The following is a 25,722-nucleotide window of genomic DNA, read 5'->3' as shown; positions in this document are numbered from 1 at the left end:
GGACGCGGTCGCATTAAATTACGGTTCGTAAATATTCATGCGTAATAAATGCGCACAAATAATTCGTTCGTGCAGTCGCACAACGTCCCGATAGCACCGACCGCGTGCTTTCGGAACTCCGCTGGCCGCCTTGAAATGGATTTTGAGTATTGCAATAAATTTTTACGATATTGTTATTTACTTACCAGGCCGTCGATTCAGTCACAGTGAAATTCGCAAAAATTCACTCGCGGTAAATGTCGTACGCGTATTTTTCGCCCATCCAATATTACGAGCTTGCGCTTCGATAAAAATATATTTCTTCCAAAAACGATCTCTCTCTCTCTCTCTCTCTCTGTCTCTCTCTCTCTCTCTCTCTCTCTCTCTCTCTCTCTCTCTCTCTCTCTCTCTGTCAAGCAATATTCCTTCATTTATAAAAGCCCGTGTCACACAACAACGTGTCGTTGTAAACGCACGTGTAATGCATCTTTTCAATTCTATTCTCGTAGGGACAACTAGCACGATATGCACAGTTTCGCTATTTTATTCCGAAAGCACATTTATAATCGAAGATGGGAGAGCGTATCGTTCTTCGACAAGCGACATCGTTTCTTCGATTAACGATATATGAAGGATTGGAAAAGGACGATTGATGATTAAAAGAGTTTAATTTCTACGTGTTTACTCCGCAATTCAATGTTACGCAGAATATAGTGGACAAGGACGCGTCGAGATATGAAATATCGTTGATAGAAAGGCATGCGATATGCGAGCGGACGTATTTGAAAGATATCAGCGATCTCGCCGTTCGTCGTCGTTCGAGGACCGTTCGAGCGTGCATTTTACTTTCGCTCCCGAGGAACGATAGCTTCAGAATGCAGCTCTCGGGCTCTTTTCTCGCGAGTAAGCTTTTATTAACAGTAAGCAGATCCGGACATCAAAGAATACCGAGCACTCCGACGCGAGCAGACACATTGTGACAACGCTCGAACAGAATCCGTGGAATTTCCCGTAGTAGTTGTAGGCGGAGAGAGTCGCACAGGCGCGGCCAAGATCTTCCGCTCCTTTCTTTGAAAGAGTTTGCTGATCTTGCTTTTTCGGCGCCTGCGTCCTTCCGTCGGCGGATACGCCGAAGTATTTTAATATCGAGCCTGCCGGCTTGGTACAGAGCTTGCAGAGCTCTAGCATTGTCCAGACGACCTCCCCGCATGTGTGAATGGATAGGAATGCCACTGAGCTTTTGTACGCGGGTCTTTATTGTTCGGCTGTCCGGCGATCAGTGGTTGTCACGCGACAACCAGGCCGCGCCGACATCTAGAGCACGTAGGCTGATGGAGTCAATAGGGAGGAAATGAATTACCTTTTTCTTCTTAAAGACGAATTATCTTAATCTCAGTTGTATGAGAAACATGAGACAAAGTAACATTGTTACTTTGCTACTTTGCTACTTTGCTAAACTACGCTATTATGAATATTATTAATATCTCTCTTAAAATAAGCTGCTACTTTCAATTGCCATGTCACAAGTGCGATATTCGCGATTGATATTGATTTATCTTGCAGTTGAATAATCATTTATCATTTATCTTCTATTGGTGATGCATCATTATAAAAAAATCTTTATTGGAACAGTGATTTTTCGTTCAACATTTTATTTATTGATACATTGTACATTACGATAAACAGAAACCAGGACAATGTTACCTGTTGCCCGGGCCAGCGCGTTGCGATTGAGAAACTCTGCGAACTCGAACTGTGTTGCGCACGTAGCTTTATCCGTTCACATGCACTGATGCAAATATCATGTGCATACTTGTAGAGGTATGTAGGTCCAAGCCGAGCCTGCATTCTGATTCAGGCACTAGAAAAACTCGATACCGTAACACATTCGCGTATAACTTCTTTTGTTTGATCCAGTCTCACTATCCTCCGCATCCGTACCGCAGGCTGGATGTGCTCCGAATATTGTCTTTCGTTAAATGAAATTTCTATTCGAGCGGAACACGAGGCGGAACAAATGTAGCTCTTAATTACCGATCACGACTAATATTAAATATTATTTAAACTTATTTCACGTTGATACCCGTTTCTGATTCAGACGTCTTTTTTCAATGTTAATGGCGTATTAATTATTCCAATAATTCCCCTCGTAATATTCTCTCTCACAAGCACCTATTAAGTTTTTTTTAACACAACGAAGGATAATTATATAATAATGTGTTGGGAAAAAAATTGCGATAACGGTAAAGATATAATAATTTCTGGAGAATATTATAAAATTTATAAATGGATTTAATGCTTTTTCTCGGTAATAAAAAAATTAAAAACTTGGACAATGAAAAATAAAGCTATGTCTTACAGGACATATTGCCAGGTTTAGGATTAAAGCTCGACAAACATCTTTCTCTGATTTCCGATATTTCCGAAATGCGTTGAGATGGGCATACATCATAGACGGGTGTACATAGGTATTGCATCTGGCATAGAATCTTGATCTCCGCGCAATGCGCTTCGGAAACGGCACGATACGGTTATGCAATACTACGTTTGCGTAAAGCCTCCAACCTCCGACTTCGTTCCTCCGTTCTTCTTTTGGACGCGATCGACAGATGCTCCGAGAAATGCCGTCTTTTCTTATCCCGCGGTATCGGTATATATTTCTCGTCTTGCGATCGCACACGAGTACCAGCAAAAAGCACGACGGAGGCAGCTTCAAAAAAAAAAAAAAAAAAAAAAAAAAAAAAAACGAAGAGTCGAGATCCACTTCGGTATTACTGTCATTCGAGTGCTTTTTTCTATCGTGCGAAAGGAAAGGAGGACGTTATGTGACCGAGATTAAAAGTTTCGCTAATTTATCTGAGAAAATGCGACTCGCGTGAACATGCACAGAAGAGTACTATTTAGAGTTTATAATACCCATGTACTTGAATTCCGTCTAAATGTTCACTCCAGATATTCATTTCGATCCTTCTCATTGCACGATACCTTCTGTATGCATTTAATTAAGTGTAAATATCCAGCCTTCTTATAGCGTCATCCATCTTGCTCTCGGATTCGATCCATCTCCATCCGTCTTAAGACTGCTTAGATTTCCCTAAGATTCCGTGGCTCGAAAATAATTACAAGCGCAACGCGAATCGTACTCAGTTCGGGGTATACACGAGGCTTATTATTTTCCGAACCTCTCGATCCATCGAAGCGAGAGTTTTTCCCCAATCTCGCGATTCTCGCAGCATCTACTTCCGGAAGTTAGCGAGCGAGAAGTCCGCGCGCCTTCCTTAATGAAACCTTTCGAGGCAAGGATCAGGAGAGACAGAGAGAGAGAGAGAGAGAGAGAGAGAGAGGGGGGGGGGAGCGGTAAGAGACCGTATAAAAGTCCGGATCATGCAGTCGAGTTCGATAACGAGGCCGGAGGAGCCAACCGAGTTGCGTTTACCTTCGAAGTCGCTCGGGGAGGCCGTTAACTCCGCACGCCTCCACCTCGAAGGGCGGAAAGACATATCGAAAAAAAGAAAAATAAAATAAAAAACAGAGAGAACTGTCTAAATGCACGCAAAAATGCCATAAGCCAGCGTATGCTCTAATAACCGTAGCGACCGCTACCGTCGGCGAGAACGAGGTTTAGTGATGTCGGTGGTGGGAAGTTCGCGAATGGCGTGGTTCGAAGGGGTAGTTCTTGAAAAGCTAGTTGGGGTTCCACACGCGCGTTATATTCAATAAAACCCAAATGTACCGCAAGAGACCCTTTTCCGCGCGACCCCGCCCCCTAACCTCACCCATTAGGCTATTTTTACTCTTGTCGCTTCGCCTATTTTCCTTTGCCCTTTTCTTCCCTTGTTCTTCTTTGTCCTTTGTTTGCACTTCGCTTTCTCTATCTTTCTCTCTTGCACACGTATCCCAGTGCACGTTACGGAACGGCAGATCGTTCGTCGAAGTTTATTTTGCGTAAGCGACAAAATTCACCTCTCACGGCGGTGTAAGATGCTTGGCATTCTTTTCTTCCCGTTCTCCTTCCCGACGTCATACTATGCTGTGAAAGTCACCCGCGAGATAAAGATAATCCCTGCAGTTATGAGAGTCAAAGCGGCACCTTCCGTTTCCGATGCTAATTAACTGGAGCCTTATTTTAATCACGAACGAATTGAGTATTGCACGTTAAAAGAAATGCTTGTAAGGGCAAAGTATCTCTGCATTTCAAATTTACAAGATTTTTGTGTGTAAGTTAATAAAAGAAGTGAATTTGTATTATTGAAAGCAATTTTTCTCTTAAAATTGTACACGCGTAACCAACCGACGAGATTGCGCGATAATAATAAAAACACCAAAATTTTCTATAGCAGCTGAATAGAATTAGCTGTTTGTATTCCGCTGATGACAATTTTTGTTGTAGCTTATACCGTTATGTTTTTTCCATTATTTTGACGTCGAGAGTCAACAAACATCACTCATATTGAAAAACATCGTTCGTATCGAACTGTATATGCACTTAGTGTACGATAAGAGAAAAACAATATTCGATGTCACGCGCCCATAAATTTGACTCTGCGAATAGCGCCTTTATGGTTGATCGCATATGTCGTGCATTATTAATAATGCTCGTTTTTCCAAGGATCGTATTCGGAATACAGATTTTTTGACATAGAACCACAGGTAGCAAGATATTTTTGCTATTACTAATTATGAAAACAATTCATAATACACGAGACTTGAGGTATCCTTATTTAGAAAGAAAATGAGAATATATTCACATACACGCATACGAATTATATAATAACAACTGTCATAATGTATCATAGTCAGATTCTCTTGTTTTCACGCTGTAGCCGCTAATGTCGGAGATGACAGGAGATATCCGTATCGAGGAGCCGTACTGCCGTCGTCGGCATCGGTAGGGAGAACGATAAAGTACGTGAAACTCTATGGAGCGGGGATGTTATTGGGTCGCGGCCACTTAATATGCAAATGCACTATAGAGGCAGGCAGGCTGTTGTCGCTCGACCCCAACCTGGGTCCAGACAGCAGACAACGCGGCCAATACTTTAATTTACATTTACATTTAAAATTGTTCAAGAGTTGACAGCCGCCATCTTATTCATTTATCTCCCACTTCCTTCCGTTCCTTCTTTATCTCTCTTCCTTTTTCTCTCACTGTATTCTATTGAAACGATACTCTTGTCACCCAATTCAGCCGCACTCTAAAACATTTTTTTTCAAAAACTATTATTGATTAAATTGTATAGAGAGTTTCTTTGGCAAGGGAAAGTATCTTTTTTTCTTCAGATGTAGGAAGATATTTTCTTCATTTATCTTCTTCAAAATTAAAAAATTTTAAGTATAATCTTAGGACTTGCATGGTTGTCACTCCTCATTTTAGCGCTATTTGATACTTTTAATGATAATCTTTCAAAATATATATCGAGAGCAAGATCGGTACGCATGAGCAGATAAGTAAAGATGCTCGAATCAGTGTTTTTAAGAATGTTCTTCATACATACTTTCTGATCTATCGACAGTGCGCGTCAGCCATGTTGTCGTTTCGATGATGCTCGATTATTCGGCATTCTTTCACCCTATTTCGCTGTTTCGCAGCCCTCGCTCGCCATATTATGTAGCCTGTTTGTTATAAACGATGAGGCGCGTCCGGGAGCTTTGGTAGTCGTGCTTTTTGTGCGACGCTGAGGATTTACCCACGTCACGCATTATGAGATTCGATATCACGATACACACGCGCCGTAATACCATTAGATCCGCTCGATGTCTATTGGCGATGGCGTTGTTTGTGGTGGGCACCACCAATCGCAACACTTAATGATTGAAAAGAGTCCGATTGTCCATTTGCAATAATTTGTTTATATCTATCGATGCACTAGCTCACCTTTTTATTACATGATCCTTATTATTATAATAATTTGTTATGGTTTTGTTTTTTGTACTTTGCTTTTATTTTTATGAGAGTATCTATATTTTTAGAAGAAAATTTTATTGCTGTAAATCTTATAACTATGTATGCAGTAATTCATATTTATCGTTATAAAAATGTACTAATTACTCTTAAATCTTAATTAATTTTTTTTATTACAGTAATCAAAGAGAAACACATATGGGTTGATTACTAAGATGTATGTCGATGTACTTCGATCAATAAAACACATTTGTACATTAAACGTATTTAGTTATAGTCAAATAGTTATTTTGTGTTTTGGAAAATATATATGATTGGAAGATACGCAATATGATTACTATTCGAAATAAATATTTTGTTATCGTATCGTGGTTTTTTGATTATGCATGTGCGATGATTTTATGATTATGTAAATGCACTTGCACATAATAATAAATTTAATATTATTACTTCAAATAATTATTCTGTTTTAATTTTTTTAAATGTATTTCAAGTTAAAGTTTACAAAAGTGGATTATTTGATTGACAGTTAAATAAAATAAAAATGTAAAAGCGAATAGGTATAAGCTTAACAACTTTTTATATGATAATTATTTTGCTTATGAGATAATTAAATTTATGATTAAATTTATTATGCAAGGATTTAAGCAAAGAGAGATGAATACGATATGTTATTAGTTATTTATTTTGTATTAATTGAATATGATATGTTTTGCATATTTTATAAATTTATATATACATATTTTCCTAATTCTTATCTTACATTAATTTACAGAAAAAAAATACATTTTTAATTAAATTTTGGAATCAGACAAGATACTTCTTATATCTATCATACGTATTTTTGGATGCTGAAAATGATGTGAGCCGAATTTTTCCAACACGTCAAATTTCTAAAATAATTGAGGTTTAATATACAAAAAAATGGCTTCTTTTTGCGTTATTTGAGGATTTTTTTATAAAAGATATTAATTGATATCTTATATATTTTGAAATTTTGCTCATTAGAAGTCATATATTATTATGAATATATTATTTTTCTTCTTAAACGTATTTTTTTTTTATTTTGAAATCTTATTTTTTTAGCCATGAGGAATTTTAAATCAGAGTTTTGCTCTGAATTAAAATAATACTGACTTTTGCTATCTTAGAAAGACTGTATTAAAATTCTTCTAAAAAATAAGATATAAAAAAAATGCTTTTTATATAGGATAATAGATTTTGATGACTTCTGATCAGAATTTCAAGATATCATTAACATTCTTTCTCTATAAAAAGTCTTTAAATATCGCAAAAAAGCCATTTTTTGCATATGAAATCTCAATTATTTTAGAAATGTGATATGCTGGAAAAGACTCGCGGCTCGCGGCATCGTTTTCAGCATCCTATAAAAAGCATCAAATCTATAAAAAGCACAAAAACCTATAAAAAGCACCTTGTCTGATTCAAAACAATTTTTTGCTAGTGTTATTTTCTATTTGGTTTTTATTTTAATATTTTTTCATTCAGTGCATTTAATTGATATATATAGAAACTATCAAGCATTTTTTGTAATATAAGGAAAAAGGTAAGAGACATTCTGAATCTCAATCTTTCGTAATATATTATCGTGCAGCGAAAATTTCAATCTCAAGTACGTTCCCGATCATCGAAACGGATAACATCCCGGAAGTCGACGAATGTTCGGCGAATTGGCTCGCGGAGGAAATCGTGATGTTCGGCGGTGGATACGAAGTGCTTGCTCTTCCGCAGGAAACGATTTCACTCAGACCATAGAGGCAAACTCAACACGGAACGATGCACCCGATGCTGTCGTCTCTTTCCACCTTGCACCCTCCCTCCCTGGCTCTCGCGTCGTGTGCGGCATTCTATCGCTCTTGTGCTCGTCTCTGTTTCCGCTTCTGGTTTCGGTCCTGCTTTGGTCTCGACATCGTTCTCGGGATGTTTGAATCAGCACGACGGGCGAGAATAGAGGGTGTGCGCCACATGCCCGAGGGGGTTGGCGGGATTGCCAACACACCGCAACATGGTTGAGCTTTTGGGTCGCCGATCGTTCCAAAGCAGCTGTAGTTTACTAGCCTTTCAATTGGTGTCAATCTACAGTAAAGATAGAGTGTATTTATTTGATGCATCAGCCGATTCTTTCAACGCTTCTCAGGTCCACACGTTGCGTTTGAAATAGTAAGGAAGGTAAGCAAAAGAATTGATCGATACGCTATCAAGTCGTTTTAAAACTTTTCTCTTCTTCGTTATATTATATTTTCTTGTATGTAAAATTATTATAATTATTGTCTTTGAAGAAAAATTCATATCTCAGTCAATTTTAAGTAATTATACGAGTATTTGATTATATTATAAAAATTAGGAAAATAGTTTCAAATATGAATATCTGAAATTACAAACATAGTAATAGACTTACGAGTGCATTTTTTTACCATATTTGAAACGCATATATCAAGATGCTATTTATAAATTATTTATAAAATAACCCTATTTTCTTTTTTTACCATCGTTCTATCTTTCCATCATACCGTTTAATTCGAAGGATAAAATAAAAGAGTTAATCAACTAATCGCTGAGGATGCGATATGAATCATAAAACTCTGCCTTTATCAATTTGTTGATAATTATTATGTTTAAATGTTAAAACGGTATCCATGACGAAAATGTATATATTTATTTTATATTTTTATATTTTTAACATAAATCATTTTTTGGATAATCTTGTTGAAATTTTTAAAACTTTCAAAGCATTTCTAAATAAGATATCCGAATAATACGTATAATTATTAATTACTATTTGCGTTCCTAATTTATCACGAATGAAAATAGTTAAATTTTATTAACAGATTATGTTTGATTAAAATAATTTCACACATTTTTACATTAGAAATTCATTCAATAGTCAGACAGACAGTTTAACTATGCTTCTGATGGTAACCTGAAATAATGGTTTTCCCGCAAAGAACGATCATTTAAATGAGAGTAACCACTAAATTTCACCTCGATTAATCCTCAAAAATTCAAGCGCACGACTCTCCTCTCGCGAGGAAAGGGTTGTTACCAATTTGAATATTTATAAGGCAAGAAGGCCTCGCGAACTACCCGAGTAGCTTCGCAGATATCGCTAGTTTGGCCGTTCTTTGAATACATTAATGGAATTTGAGAAAACTCACTGTTCGTCGAACGATATGCATTTTATCGTCATTCGAATCGCGAATAGTAAAAATACGCGAAACGAATAATATGTAGAACAGATTTGTACCTGAAAAATGTTTATCCATTTAAAATTTAGCTATTGTATTTGTGTCTTTATCTCTTTGCCATTGTGCACTTGAATTTTCGATATCTTACATATTATTCAATAGAGAAATTTATTTGTGCAAATGTAAATCAAAGTTGAGAAAATCTTTGGTATAAAGCAACCCGAGTTCTCATTATTCCACACGGTGTCGCGTCACTTAATTCTATTCTATGCGTGATGTAGATCCTGTCGGTGTGCGCGATCGGTCGAATCATATTTTTCTCCATGATCCGTTACATATTTTTGCATAAAAAAATCATCGGTTGGCGGTACACATTCCAATCCGCATAAAGCAATGCCACCGTCTGGGTATTTATCACGAAATTTGTAAAAAAAAAAAAAAAAAAACGCGGTGGGAGATGCAATTTTAAATAGTAGCAATTATCGAGTGCATTCCGGCGTGCAACGTATGCGCATACGCGTAACAGACCGTTGCAAATATCGTTCAGCGAGGGTGCGGCATGAAGGGGGAAATAAACAAAAATATACTTGCTTGCACGTGTATCAGATTGTGTCGGCCGAAATATTGGATTGATACCGGATTTGCGTTAATTGTGCGCATTTGTGCGAAAATAAATCATGGATCTGGCATTCTGGCGGCACGTAGCAAAATGCAAATGGGGCATGCCATGTATCGCTAATTATTCCCGGAAATTCATGAATCCTCATCGGTGGCGGATTATTTTCAATTTTCTGACTTCAACACATCCCGCGCTTGTTCGAGCTCTATACTACCTACCTTTACGCGCGTCTTTTCCTTGGATTTCACAAATCTGTTAAATTTATAAACATCCTGTTTTTACGAATCACATTTACAGGACACGAGGTCGGCCTGAAAGTGGATTTATTTTGGACGCGCTATCTCGAGCTACTTTTAATCGAATGGTAATCGATTACGTGAACCCGCGTTTTTCCGCGATAACAAGTGGCGAAATTCAGTAAGGTGCGACGGGCGGCTGCCGAAATGTCGAAATTTCTACTTCGCTCCGTGACCGCGCTTTGACGAACCTAAGTTGAACCTCCCGCTGTCGCGCTTCCCTCTCGTGCCTCTTGTGCGTTCACCTTAAATTACGACACGACAGTCTGTCCCCTTCTCCTCTCTCATCGGATTAGGCATCGGGTAACCGATTGTAAATACGAGGGAGCCAGGATGCGGAAAAGGGGAATTGAAGTTTGCCGAGGTTGTAAGAGGAGACGCTGGTAAATATCTTCCTGTCTGCCTTCCTTCCACGATTCCTTTCAGCAGTCACCGGTCGCCCCAATCCACATCGTCGTTGCCATGAACCGATCCGATCCGATCCGTTGAGCTGCAACGCCTGCGTTTCGAGAGTGCGGCGGTATCTTATCGTCAATAGTTCTCCCTTGTGTTGTTCCTCGGAATATACTTTAACAAGATGTCGTATTTTTGTTAATTTATCGAGCGTTACGAATGTCGATAATAAAAGTCTCAGAGCTAATCGATTGCACGAATGAGGCGACGTCAGTTAGTTCAAAAGCAATTTTTGCGACAGTGACTCTTATATAAGCATCTGATAAAGCGCGATATGCGTGATATAATGAAATTGCTTCCCGCGCAAACGCCATGTATTAAAATCATATATTTATAAACTGCTTGCATTATTATAATTGTTTTTTTAAAAGCGTATTTAGAATATTAAGAATTCATATTGCTCATACAATTTATTCTTTTATGTACGTTTCGCGTAGCATACGTTCCCTGAATTTTTTTTTTTAGAAAACTGTAGAAAACTAAGGCGATCTACGGTGGGACATGAGACAAATCCGCGAGTGCAAAGCGAGAAATCGTCCCGAGGACGATCTCTAATCGGCGACCGGTGGAAAGTAGACAGGATCGTAAAAGGAGAGCCCGAGAGAGAGTCCGTGGCATATCGTCGCGCGTTATTTCTCAAATAGCTGCTCCGGTTGCTCTCTCATAAGACGATTACGTGGAAGAAGTAAAAAAAGAATTAAAAATGTCAAGTTGAAAAGTAGAGTTCCGTGACCGATGCAAGCGGTCGGCGGAGGGTTAGAAGAGCATATTGAAAGAGGCATAAAGAAGAGAGGACGAGTGCCGAAGAAGGAAAAATCTCCGCGGGCGGGAGATGGGGGCGGAGGGAGGGGGATGGAGAAACGAGCATCCTCGACGAGACAAGGCGAGTTGTTGGAGATTCGCCTCCCTACCCTTCCTTTCATCCCGTCGTCAGCCCCGTTTCTTCATTTTCCGTTACTCCTTGTACTAGCTCGCGGTGGATCGCCCTTCGTCTCTCTTCCCCGCGCGCTGCGAGGAGGGCACGAAAACAAGTCGGAAACCTCGCAGAAGCGGAGACAGAGAAACGGAGGCTCTGCCCGCGTCGGCACACCGTACTCTTTGGTACCGACATCGCGGTTTGCCTTTTACATTACATTTATTTTACTTCATTTTTCGCGGGATAAATGTCTTCGGGGCTTTGCCAGTCGGTTAGGAAAATGCTTTCATAATGTCCTCCTGTGCCGCGGCCCCCTCATACCGCCGCCCCCCGTCGTCTCGCCTCACTTCGCCGCGAGCCTTTAGTTTCTTTCTTCGCCCGCGTGCGCGGAACAGAGGAATAAAATAATATCCCTATCTGCGTTTGTTACGTCTACCGAGAGGAACTAATATTGTGGATCTTGTCGCGGTTCAAAGCAAGTGGATATTCGGATATAGAGTTGCGTCGATGTTATTAGCTGATAAAAAGATGATCTCGCGAGAAACGGACTTGCAATTTTTTACGGATTTCCGTATCAAGAGATATCAAAAAAGGTATCAAAAAAGTATAACTTGAAAAGACATGCAACATTTACGAGGATATCGACAAAAATTTATTAATTTTGATAGCATATGGTTTTCTGCGTGTATGGAAAAGAGCTGATACATCGCTAGCTTGAGTGTAATTAAAGTAAATTAAAAAATTATCTTTTTACAAAAAGGTAAAAAAAAGAATGTCAAGTATAGTAAGATTTATGTAAATCGCATTTATTTAAATATTCAAGATCATAAAAAATAGAAATAAAATCTAAGTACATATCTTTGCACTAAGAGTTTTCCTTTTTAAACCTAAGTGTTATATCACAATCTTATTAAATACTATCTATTAGATTAATTATTAAATAATATCTAATACTCAATCCTAATATGTACATCATTTATATAAAAGATGTGATAAAAAAGTGGCGCTAAGTTATAGTTTCATTACCTCGAAAGTTAAATGTACAATTGCTTTTACAAAAGGGAAATCAATCAATGATTCGTATCTTTGCATTCCCATTGAAATCTTCTTATTCTAAAACCCAAGTGATGGTAGCTTTAATTCTTTTTCAAAATTATGATATAAAATTGTGTTTAACCTAATTTAATTCAAATGATATGTATCTAACATAAGTGGTAATAACTTTTATTCTATCTCGGTATATGTATATATAATATTCCGGGATATCCTTCTGTAAAGAATTTTTAAATACATGTATATTTGAACGGAAAATTGAATTACAAATAATTAAAGAGGTAATAGTACAGAATGAAAAAAATTTAATTTAAATAAAAAAATTTTAGCGCTGCTAGACCTTGATTGAAATAATAACAAAATACCCTAATAGCACTTGTCTATTTTGAGAATGTTCCACGGGATATACAAGTATATTCGAGATATTCTCCGAACATTCGAAATACGTACTATGATATACTTAGGAATATACTTAGAATGTTACTACCGCTCACTAATCTAATCCGTAATATGTACTGGAGAATATCCCGCAGTATGGCCATAGAATGAAAATAGTTTAAAAACAATATATCATGTAGGGCATGCACAAAGGTATTCCAGACAGCCATATAGATCGTGAAAATCTATAATATATGTGACACCTCTTATGGAAAATAAGTGAAAAAAATGAAAAAAAAAAAATGAAAGAAAGTGATAAAACTTTTTTTATCTTGTATCATTGCATGTTTCTAAAATCGTCACCCATCCTACTCGAGATCCTGCTCGATGCCATTTAACTTCTACAAGAGGATGAAACCTGCAACTGAAATGATGACATAAGTGAACACGGAATTTTGATATAAAATATGACAGATCCGATTGATGAATGTTACTATATTGTCATATAAATAGTCTTAATTTTAAAATCTCAATTGCATATGTAATTCTTGTAGATAATTAAATAGACATATATAGAGTGAACATATATTATGTTTAATGAGAATCATTTTTATTATTTTAATGTTAACAAACAATTTTCAGTTTGTAACAGTTAATTGTTTGTTAAATAAATTGTTGAATATATTTTGTATATTTGTTTATGAATTTGTCAATAATTGTATTAAATATAGGAAATATTTTTTTTAAATATTTATACATTATAGTTAATTAAGAAAGATAGTAATTAATAATGTTATTTCATTATTTATTCATTAAAAATGACTTAAAAATGACGATTAAATGACAATATATTTATGACGATATTATTTTGTAACAAATGTTACGTTTATTTTATGTCATTTTTTAGTAAACTGACGTCGAATGACGAAAAATGACCTTAAATCATCGTCATAATGATGTCATCTTACAACAAATGATACTCTACACAGATTTTATAGGAATAATCTTAGTATATTCGGTATGATCACAGTACATTCACAGTATAAATATTCGTATGATATTATGTGCTGTTAGGGTATATTCGGTATATTCTGAAGACGAGCTTAAGAATATGAGAAATGATATACCATTAAGATGTCATATTAATGTTTTCTAGTGCAATAATATGTATGACCACAATACTTTCAGTACGAGTGTCGAATATTCGAATGATAATGATATGATGTGCTATTAGAGTAAAAATGAGAAACATTTATTTAAAAAAATAATAACAAGATAATGGGACTATAACTTGGCGCCACTTTTTTGATATCAAATCTTTTATATAAATGATATACATATTAGGGTGATATACATATTAGAGTTTAGTTGAGTATTAGATACTATTTGAATTTAATAAGATTATGATATAACACTTAGGTTTAAATAGAAAAACTCTTAAGCGCAAAGATATGTTCTTAGATTTTATTTCTATTTTTTTATGATCTTGAATGCTTAAATAAATGTTTGTAGTATTAATCATCTGCCGAAAAGCGCGTCTTAACACTTTTATACTTGACATTTTTTTTCTATAATAAGCATAACGAGAGTAAATAGGATAGAGAATGAAAGAATGAGTGAGATAGCATATTTCCTCTTTTCCCACGCGTCTGATTGGTGATCGATTGAATGTCGTTGAGTTTCGCGGCGAATTTGACAATTGCTGATAGTTCGTTTCAGAGTGTAAATGATGTTTATGCGACATAATCTATTATCTGATAGGTAAATTCTAAGAAGCAATATGAGTATTGTCAATGCATATATTTTTTATTATTATATTGTACTTTTACGTAATGTATATGTTTGTGCTTTTTGATGTTTATTAATAATATTTTTCTTTAATTTAATTAAGATTTGTTGAAGTATTTCAGAATGTTGCCTTACAATTTTTTTCTGAATATCCTGAAAATGTATGATACATGTAATTTTAGTACAAGTGCAATATGTTTTTTATTAATACAATACTTTTATTAATATAATTTCATTGAAAAGATAATTCAGTTTTATTAATCAGTTATTAAATTTATCTTTTTGATATAGTGTTTAAACAAATATATCATAATATGGTCAAGAGTTGCACAACAATCTGTACAGACCTTAGTACCTGAACACTTCTAGCTTTGATTTCTGGGAAAAAGCACAAGCGCGTATGTAGGGAGGATAATATTAAAATGATAATATTTATATTGCTTCTTAGAATTTACCTGCAAAGTACAGATTATGGCAAATATTAGGTACAAATATCAGTCACACACTCCAAACAAATCATCACCAACTGTCAAACTCGTCGCGAAATTCAACGACATCATTGTCTGCCAATGGAATGCACAGAAAAAGAGCAAGCATACTACCTCACTCTTTCGTTTTCTGCTTTTTTACTCTCGTTATGCTTACACATCTTTGCAGAGGTTGCGGAATTTTGAACTCGAAACCTTTTATTAATAATCAATCAATCCGAATTGTGACATAAGAAGCAGAGACTGTAGTTAAAGATACATGTCCCAATTTTTCACGAGACATATTGTACTCTATTCGCCAATGATTTGCTGGAACTTACAGTGACTCTGACTTATTGGTCTAATGATCGATAAGATTAATAATGATAAATACACGCTGATCAAAAGGGATATACTAGTAGTAATCTAGAAACACTTATAAGTGCATGAATTATGATTGCAAATAATTGTACGAGAAGAATACTCGACTAATTACTTAGCATAATTTATAATTCGAAGCCCAACATGCACGAAATATATGTTTATATAGCTATAAAAATCGGTACAATCAATATAATGATGAAAATATAATTTATGCATTTCTTTCTAAATTAGAGAAAGAGAGAAGAAAGATGGAACAAATAAAAAGAATTAGTGTGTTTATTATTTTTCTTATTATTCTAGATTATTGCTAATGTGTCCGTTCCGATGCGCGCGTATTTATCTTTAGATTTTATCGACCCTGCGAATAAATCAGGCTGATAAGTCAGGGCCATTGTAGGATCGAGCGAATCATTGACGGGTAATGTACATTGGGCTCAGTAGCGCCTCTCGTGACAGAAATTGCAACCGTACATGGGCGATGACGATAATGGATGTTTCTTAAAGTAAAAATTTCCAAATCGAACTTTGCGTAGCAATAGCTCCGCTCGTAGAGCATGTAGCAAAAAAATAAAAATATTTGTATTATGCAAATCGAACTCAATCTATCGAGCCTACTTAGAACTTAATTGGTTTAGTCGTTATTGAGATCCGATAATTTCGGATGGTCGCTCGCATCTTGCCGACTCGTGTAAAGTCACACGATAATGTTCTCGGTTGACTTGACACCTGAGACACTATCATGTCTCCTGATTTTTTAGTCTACAAATCGTTGTGAAAGTTTCCAGTATGTGTGCGAGCTCACGAAATTCAAATTTACCAAATTTTTTTAATTTTCCTTTCTTCGATGAGCATAAAAAAGTAGAGTTGATTCTGACGGGATCAAACCAATTATCTCGATAGTAATTTGAAAGGAAGTTTTGGACGCTGTCGTTGTACTATCAAGAATCGATTGATTCGAGTCATGATAGAGAAAAGAGTACTCTACCTTCGAAGTTTAATGATGTTATCAGTCAAGTCAGTGAAACGGCCCCAACATGATTTTTATCTAATCTTAATTTTTCTTACCCGCGTCTGAGTTGAGCAAAACCCGTTTTGCTCAACTCAGAAATTTGTTCCTCGAATTCTCGTTAAATGATATTAAATCTGCAAGTATCATTTACTTTTCATTTAATGGAATATATTCTCGTATTATAGATTTTAGAGATATAGATATTAGAAAAATGCAAGTTGATTTGTAAATTTACTTTATTATAAAAAAATAAAACTTTATTATAAAAAAAATATATATATAATAACTTATATATATATATATATATATATATATATATATATATATATATATATATATAATAGTTTAAAACTTGTACAACTCAAAAAATTACGGTGACGATTTTTCGATAATAATAACTTAAAAAATATGTTTAATAATATATATATATATATGTGTGTGTATATAAAATACATACATTTAAAGGGAATATATTTGGTGAATGTTTAAAACTTGTACAGCTCAGGAAATTACAGCAACGATTTCTCGATAATAATAACTTAAAAAATTTTTACTGAAAATTTATATGCATTGACATTGCATAATCGAAAATTTACGTAGTATCAAATTCAACGATTAACGCAAGGGAAATTAATGTTGATAATGTTTTATTGATGTTATGATAACATTATCGATGAAATAATATTTTCATGCAATTTGTGTAACGGCGGCTTTATCCGGGATTTTCGTGTACCCAATTTTATTAATTGCATACGGTTATTAGCACGAGTTAGCGTCTCATGCGTACAATTCCTGTTTCATGTATTAACTTTTTCCTCCTGTCATGCCTTCGTTATTGAGCAAGATCCTTTTAATTAAATTGTTATCAGTATGTTCTAAGATTATATGTTAATGAAAATGTTTAAAACATTATGTACTTAATAACTACAATATTAACAAATATCTGTGACCATATATAATTTCAAAATCTATCAAAAAAGTTGTATTTTATGTTTCTTCAATTTTGTAATATAACAATTCACTTATTAAATATTAAAAATATCTTATCTGCTATTTAAAGTATTATAATTTATTGTAGTTATTTCTATTTTACAAGTGTTGAATACATCGTGGTCGCAAATAATGTACCACGTGAAACGTGTGTGTGTGTGTGTGTGTGTGTGTGTGTGTGTGTGTGTGTGTGTGTGTGTGTGTGTGTGTGTGTGTGTGTGTGTGTGTGTGTGTGTGTGTGTGTGTGTGTGTGTGTGTGTGTGTGTGTGTGTGTGTGTGTGTGTGTGTGTGTGTGTATGCATATGAACTCATTATTTGCTGTTAGTAAATTACTATTGATACGATAAAATGTTTACGATGGGCTTATTGTTGCTCGACTTTTTTCTATCGCGCGAATCACGAATCACGAATCACCTCTGTCCGTAACGTAATTTTCGGAGGCGACATGGATATCGAAGTAAACTAATACTTGTTCACGATGCTACGTCCGGTCTCGTTAATTAAGCCGTGCAGAGGTTACAATGACGTATCGGAGATATGCAGCGTTTGAACTTTGATGAGAACGATGTCCGTGTAGGGGTGGTTAATGCGGTGACACGCACTGGGACACCCCAGGAGGGAGTGGCCGAGCCCGGCCATCCTGGTCACTGCTCAGTCGATAATTACTTACCCCCGGCTTAATGCGGGGAGCTCATCAAACTGTGTGTGAAATATCGTTTTCGCGCGCGTATATGCACCCGTGTCGTCGACGTAACGACGAGATACATATTACGAGGCTCACAGCCAAAATGCATCATGCTCTCGCTCTCCGATATTAACTTAAGTCATTAATGTCGGAAGCATTGTGTTACGGCAAAACTTTACGTAACCGTAGATGCCATAAACACCCGACTTGCACTTCTTTTTATCTCTTCTTCATTGAGACCGCATCCTATATTTTTCTACGTGATGTATTTTACGTTATTTCAGCTCAAGATGTTGTTCTAATCTAATTGTATAATTTCTGTTTTAGATAGCGCGTTTAACGAACCCCTCGTAATGTCTTCTGATACGTGAGTATGAAAAAATATTTTTTTATATGATTATGAATAAAACCGCATTATTGAGTGTAACAAAGAAATGTGTGTAAATGTGGAAACCTATCGCGGAATCACTGATAACATAAACTAGAAGAGAAAGTACCGTATAGTTGTATTTTGATATCATCTTTACACATATCATGTTTACACAACGAGCCACTTTTAATATTTTTTTTCACGTAAGATCGAGTCAGACAGAAAAGAAGACATCTTGAAAGTAACGCTGCATGAATAAGATGCACGAAATGAGTAAGGTACAGCCAAATATAGTAGAACGATAGCTGTATAGTGGGCGAAATTTTATTTACCGAGAACTGCTAGTGGGAATTGGACCTACCACTGTCTCGCAATGAAAGAAGACAACCCGCACAACTTCCACGACCTTTTCCAATTACACGAGATTGTGTCGCGGTACGGCACGGTATTGGCCCGACCCAACCAGACTGTCTGGCTTTAAAAGTAACCTTGGAAATAATTAAGGAATTCACAAAATTAAAAATCTATCCTACCCAACACATTTTACGGCGAAGTTGCGACAATCCTCTCACGACTTCCTGCCTTTTCTGCTTCTCATCCTATTACAAGATGCATTAAAGCACGATGAAAAAAATCTATCTGCCCAACCATGGTTTCGTCCACGTCTTTCATTAACAATCTAATTACACCTCCACGTCTTTCACCTCTTGCACCTCATATTGATAACTTATTTATTGTTAATGAAGTGTGTGCTTTCGACAATGATTTGAAATTCGTCAATCGTTACATGATAACAATAATTCTTGTCTATTTTTAATATTCTTTTTTAAAGGTTTATTTTATCAAATAAGAGAATAATGAATAGAATAGTGAATTAGTGATGATAAATTGATGATTCTTAAATTGATGATTACTCCTCTAATTTTCAGCGATATTTATCAACTTGTGCCTTCTTTAAGAAGATATATAATTAGTAGTGTTTAATACTGCGTAACCTTAATATGGTGATTCTTAAACCGGAATTTAAATTTGCAAGCGAATTTTACAGGGATGAAATGGAGCGTTAAACGATAGTAGCGTGATAAAATGAATTTTGGCATGCTCTTCCGCGATCGCTTCGATTCCTATTTAAGGGGTCCTTATTCTCCCTAAGGAACGTAGAATCGTCTGCGTGGTCTCTGGAAGTCGGCAAAGTTTTATTGATCGAAGCTGCGTACGTGATCGGAATAGAAATCGCTGCACCTCGATCGCGCACTCGCGGATCACTTTACGGGTGTGTAAAAGCGACGATATAATGTAAAACCCTTTTCTCGAACAAATTAGATACCTTGCAGACGTGCCAGAGAAATATATTTTTAGTCAAACAAAATGAAAATATAAATTTTTTTATCTAATATGTATGTATTTTAAGAGAAATATTTTTTATTCCGCAAAATTACCTTTAATTATATCTAAAAATGGATTTTACTTTTTATAATTAATGTTTCTTAAAATGTACGATTTTGTTTGTATGCAAATACATAACATTGTAAATCTTATAATGAAATTTTCTGTAGATACAAGCCATTGTTATTTTTAATTATATATTATATTATAAAAATTGCAAAGAAAACTTTTTAATTTATTCTCTTAATTTTTATGCTATTAATTTCTTCATTTTTTTAAATTATTCCTCTTGCGAGAACAAATACTTGTTTTGTTCCAGAAACACACAAGCTTATTTGTTTTCAAATATATTTTTTAAAAACGTTTTTTAAAAACGATCTAAATTTAAATATAAAGTATTTGTAGAAAGAAGAACTATTTTGATTCTCTCTCCCTCTTTCTCTCCCCCCTCCTCTCTTGCTCTTTCTCTTGCTGTACTTTCTTCGACAGCAAACATGTCGCGATAAATTTTCCGATATCGTCAGGGGTGTGCTCGAGTTACGCACAACCGGTAAGGTCGTAATATCAATTAGTAAACACAATTACTGGCCAATTACTGTCGAACCGTCTGGCCAGCCAGTGGCCACGGTAGCCCTGATTGGTTGACTTCATGTTCTCTCTACGATGCATTTTGTTACAGTGCTCAAGGGAGCAAAATACAATCAAAATATTCCTTTTTTTACTCACCAGAATATCTCTCATGGCTGTTCTTCAAGTCATTTTAATGTAAGTTTTAAAAAGTAAAGAAATTAAATATTTAAAATAAAAGAGAGATGGTTCTTGGAGGAATTTTATTAATAATGTCGGGTATGTAAAGTGTAGTCAGAGATGTATAATTGTAAGTGGTCGAATATATATATATATATATATATATATATATATATATATATATATAACCCATATAACACGTTCATTAACCCTGGAATACCGCACCTATTTTCTCGTCACGCGAATAATAGTATGGTTTTCTCTGGCCACTGTTCCACCTATACATTAGAGCTTCAACTATTATTTTCGCTCTGCGAACATATAAAGTGATATATTAAAGAGATTAAAGAGATTATAAGTATAACAGTTACGTGTGTATATAAAATTCAATTTTAAATTACAATTAGTTTAATAGCCCTTGGCGTGTGCTATTTTAAAGTTATTGTTAGACGCAATTGATTATACATTTCAATATAAGTCGAATTCGAGATTCTTCTCGGCGTAAACGAAAGGAATTGAGAGATAGTCATTAGTAAAAAGTAGAGGTGAGTTTTGATTTTATAATCGTAATATGATATCGATTGCTGTCCCGCGCGTATCTCGTCTTGGGATTTAATTGCACATTTAATTTATTCCAGGAGAGGTGCTTTTATTTCGTAAACGGGGGAGTGTGCGAGACAGTCACGGAAACGCGATTACTCGATCTCGCCGCGTCCTTATAACGAAGCGACGACAAGTATTACGCAAGCAGTCCGATTCTGTCGATCTCTTGAAATCGAAGAAGGCAGTAACTGTAACGGTGGCCATTGCTTTCTCGATGCGTGCTTCGTTCACGGCTCGCTTTATTACATCGCTTCTTTCTGCTTTCCGAGAGCCGGGTGACGCCTCTTGTTCCATCAACTCTCACAATATCGTCGTCTTCTTCTTCTTCTTCTTCTTCTTCTTCTTTCGTCATCGTCCTCTTTTCGTCCGTTGCGCTATATCTCAAATCAATAGACACTTTTATGCAATATCGCGTCCTTCTAACGTAACACGGTGTCGTCGTTTTCAAATTCCAAGGTCCTTTCATCTCTTGAAAAAGAAAGGTGAAAAATTGCTGCGTAGATCGATGAAATTCGTCGTGATACCACGGCTTTTCATATAGACACCTGACTCATACTTGTTTTTCTCGTGTAAATAAAAATTTTTATAAAAATACAAAAATGCATTTTCTTTTTCATGTCTCAGTGAAAATGAAGAATAATCGATATATTATTATTCGTCTTGGAATTTCTTCCCCATTTGTATTATCCATTCATGCCGCGTATACATTGTGAAAGTTCCTTATCGGCCGGATATTAAGCAGACTGTGACATCCGGCTATTGTAGCGTTTTATACGTCGTCCGGCATAGGGATGTCAATTTTTCTGTTCGATCGAAGAAGTGCCTATCCCGGCTAGGGGTGGTACGGCTTCAATCGAAGACGGAGAGGTCTTGGCAATTAATTTCCGCGGCGTTTCAGTTTACGCGTCGTTTACTTCCATCTCCTCGCGTCGCAAAGGTTTTTCACTTACTATTTCTATATAATTTCTATATAAATATATGTACCGAATATATGGACCAAAATTATGACGACGATTAAGTGATATTTTTTTTTCAAATGAAAAGGCACACGGATCGTATCATAAGTTTTCTGATACGTTTATCACAGATGAGAGTTAAATAGAGTTGGCAAATAGGAGTGCAAATGCAACTATCGAGGAATTATGATTATGATTATTACGAGTGTATTATAGTAATTTTTAAGCTCTCGCTGAGCTTGATCAATATCACGATAAATATGCACCGCCTTGCTTTTCCGGAATACGAAGCGCATCCCTATCATCCCTATCATCCCCGCGAAACGCATCAAAGCGCCCGACGTCCACCACGTTGCTACTTCATAGTCACATCGAATTCCATTTCGTGTTCATTAAACGCGTATTTGTGTTTCCGCCGTTGGTGCTTCCGCATGTCTCTCGCGATATATGTTATTAATTATACGCGGTCGGTCGCCGATATGTCAGCCAATAGAAATGGATAAAGCCGGATTCGTCGCATAGATTTTACGCGCACCGAGATGATTATTAACCATATTTGCGGCGAGAACAAACGTTCGAGTCTATTTAGCTAAATATGCGTTTGTCATGAAAATGTTTCGGCTTGATCAAGTAAGAAGATCAACTTTTGTCATAATAAAAAAGAAGCGATTTTTATGTCAATACAGGAAAATACGCTTGGAAAATTCTCTGGCATAACCACGTTTACCCCGCACTATTACTTGAGCTGCTATTCTGATCATAACGTCGACTATTTAATAACAATTATTATCGTGATAATCCTCGTAAACTCGTTGCGGCTACGTAAAAGGAGCGAGAGGACGCGAGGGGTCCGGAAAAAGTTGGCAAGGGGTGCTTAGACGTTACGAGGATTTATGAGCGGTCTTATTTCATGCGTCTAACCAGCTGCGGGGACTCGCTACTAGTGAGGTCACCGAATGTGGAAGGAAACAATGAAAGGATAAAGGAGGATAAAAAACATGAGAAAACACGAATCAGGAAGCGTACGAGTCGTCGTATATATAGGGTAGATTAGTTTTATCTAAAATTGACAATAATCCTTGTTATAAAAATATTGAGAACAATACTTATGTTAGAATGCATAAAATTTTCTATTAAATTAAAAAACTTAATATATTTGTATGACAAAAAAATCTTACATTTTAACCTAAAAGAAGATATCAGTCATTTTCAAAATTTTCATCTCAAACATTTTGCAAATCATTATGATAAAGACATTGAAGTTTGAATATGAAAAAAATTGTTGAGTGATTCTTTGCATAATTTTCGCCAAATAAAGAGCGCTGTGCGGAAGCAAGAGAATTTGTAGATTAAAAAAAAGGAAAGAAGCGATGAAACCGAGTACTCCGTATATGGAGCCGGTGGAGGCAATAGTTTTCAGCTACCAGTAGTCATTTGTAACGCGAAGCTGGCGAGAGGTCGGGTTTATCGCCGCCATAAAGATCTCGGCTTCCTCGGTGTTCCGCGGCCTATACTAAGCGAATAGTTAGCGAAGTGCGAAGCGGCGACCGTTGCGATTTATGCAAATTAGCTTCTTTCGTCGCGAGACAAAATCTTGCACCACCTTCTAGAGATGTCCCCGCTTTCTCTCTCTTTCTTTTCAGAGAGAACAAGACGTATTCTTATCCTTTTTATATGATTTTATAGAAGATTTCATAGAAGATACAAAACACTCATTTTCATTTTCTTGTAAGTAAAATGATTTCTGCGTTCTGATTTATTCCAAAGTTCTTACTCATTCGAGACTACATTTATAAATATAATATAATCACATCAAAATGAGTGAAGTGTTTTGACAAGTCCTTTTATTCAGACGATGTTTATCTCGTATAATCTTCTATATTCAACTCGGACTTACACACGATGTTTATTATATGCATAAATAATTTCAAGTCCATCCTGATTACAAATTATCTTGATAAAATTGATGACTCTATTTACTTGGAAATATTGTTTTTGCTATTTGTATTGGTATGTATTGGTATGTGTTCTGTATGAATCTATGAATTATTCATGATATGCACTCATATGCATAATATATACATGTGTTATTGTTATTAACAATAAGTGTTTTATTGTTAAGATTATCGAAATGAAAAGATTATGAAGGTTATTGTTATTAGAAAAAATTGTTATTCATTTGCTTCTTTAAATTTTGTCATATCGAGCAATTACATTACGCGTACAATTGAAAGTATTATCTGCTGTACAATTGAAAGTATAGAACTCGGCGTAACAATTGGTGATTCAACCGCTACATTTCATTTGCGCCGATCGTAACGAGCACACGGTTAATCGTCGATAATATAGGGTCGACCAGCTTTTAGCAAAATTTGATTACAAGTTTAACTGCTACTATAAAGGCGTTACTCTTCTGAAAGCCATATAAGCATTATTAGCAAACGTGATACGACGTTTCTCTGTCCGTCGCGCAACTTACGTAAATGAATCGCTTACGTAAATATTCATTCTACGATATACTAATGCAAAAATATAAGATTAAAAATTGATGGAATTAATATTTCTTCTTGTTTATTTTTCTCCCAAAAGAGAGAGATTTTAATATTTCTATGTCGCTCCGTCAAATAAATTTGTCATAAAAAATGTTAGTTTCATATTCTGGCTTTGTTTTCTTTGATCGATTAGCGATGTAATAAAGCCTTATTCGACGAACTGGTAAATTCATGATACGTATGTGCATTAATGCGATGAGTACAAACACCGAAGTCATCAATCTACTATATTACGAGGAAGTACTCAGATCTAAAGGCCATACTTCACTTTGCGTTCGCTGTATTAGCTTGATGAGCATCATGGATGTTCCTGTCTAGTTGCCTGGCTGTCAATAATTCTTCCTCTACGCAAGACATTCATCGCAACCTCGTTAAGTAGTGATAAAACCGCCTCGATATTGACCATTTGTAATTACAACGTAAATTCCTTTCTGAAATAAAATTTCGTATAGATGACAGTATACGAAAATCATCAATTTCATATATCTTCAATATATCTTTAATACTTAATATTTGTTGGCTTTCGTTTTATCTCGTCCTGATTTTTGTCGTCGCGTCATTTAATCTACAACTAGTACTCTCTCTCTCTCTCTCTCTCTTTCTCTCTCTCTCTCTCTCTCTCTCTCTCTCTCTCTCTCTCTCGCATCAGCAGAAAGCAATAATTCTTTTCATGCGTGAAGCCCCATACGAACGTTACGAATAAACTCCATGATTACCCGGAGTTGTAATTGCGACATCTACTAAGTAGCCCACCGTGCGACTCGGCTGCAACGCTTGATTATGTTAATAACTTCATTTAAAGGATAGCACAAGTTCGACGAATCCCGAAGCCATCTTGGAAATTTTATTCTCGACAGAAATGCGTCGAAGCAGCTTATTAACAAAGTTAAATTGAGCAAAGTTTCTGGCTCTGATTACCCGCTCGCGCAGGCTAGTTCACTTTTCAGCAGCGGCGAGTTTACTTCGCTGGGCAGTAAAGCAGT

General features: G+C 35.9%; 1 protein-coding gene and 1 long non-coding RNA gene across 17 annotated transcripts in view; one reads left to right on the top strand and one right to left on the bottom strand.

The window, feature by feature from the left end:
• LOC148936838 (uncharacterized) overlaps nt 1–25,722 on the top strand; it is a 115,436-nt gene that overhangs the window by 79,687 nt on the left and 10,027 nt on the right. For 13 of the 16 annotated variants that reach the window (XR_016139279.1, XR_016139280.1, XR_016139275.1 and 10 more), the window contains one exon: nt 18,453–18,492. The exons of 1 other annotated variant lie outside the window; for it this stretch is intronic. Coding sequence is in view for 4 of the 15 variants with exons in the window: in XM_089076929.1 (XP_088933055.1) it covers nt 18,453–18,492 (40 nt within the window). In the remaining 11 variants the exon portion in view is untranslated. Of the gene's footprint in view, nt 1–18,452; nt 18,493–18,703; nt 25,009–25,722 lie in introns of those variants that run through there. 2 more of the 16 variants (XM_089076930.1, XM_089076931.1) reach the window with 2 other exon arrangements.
• On the bottom strand, nt 6,547–25,092 carry LOC112552194 (uncharacterized). The gene is made up of 2 exons (XR_016139282.1): nt 25,003–25,092; nt 6,547–7,978 (listed from the first exon to the last, which is right to left on the bottom strand). It is a non-coding gene; the product is annotated as an uncharacterized LOC112552194 (long non-coding RNA).

This window comes from Pogonomyrmex barbatus, unplaced genomic scaffold (genome assembly GCF_055798465.1).
Source record: "Pogonomyrmex barbatus isolate J1 unplaced genomic scaffold, ASM5579846v1 scaffold2, whole genome shotgun sequence".
NCBI lineage: Eukaryota > Metazoa > Arthropoda > Insecta > Hymenoptera > Formicidae > Pogonomyrmex > Pogonomyrmex barbatus.
This window is presented reverse-complemented; position numbering and strand designations above follow the sequence as displayed.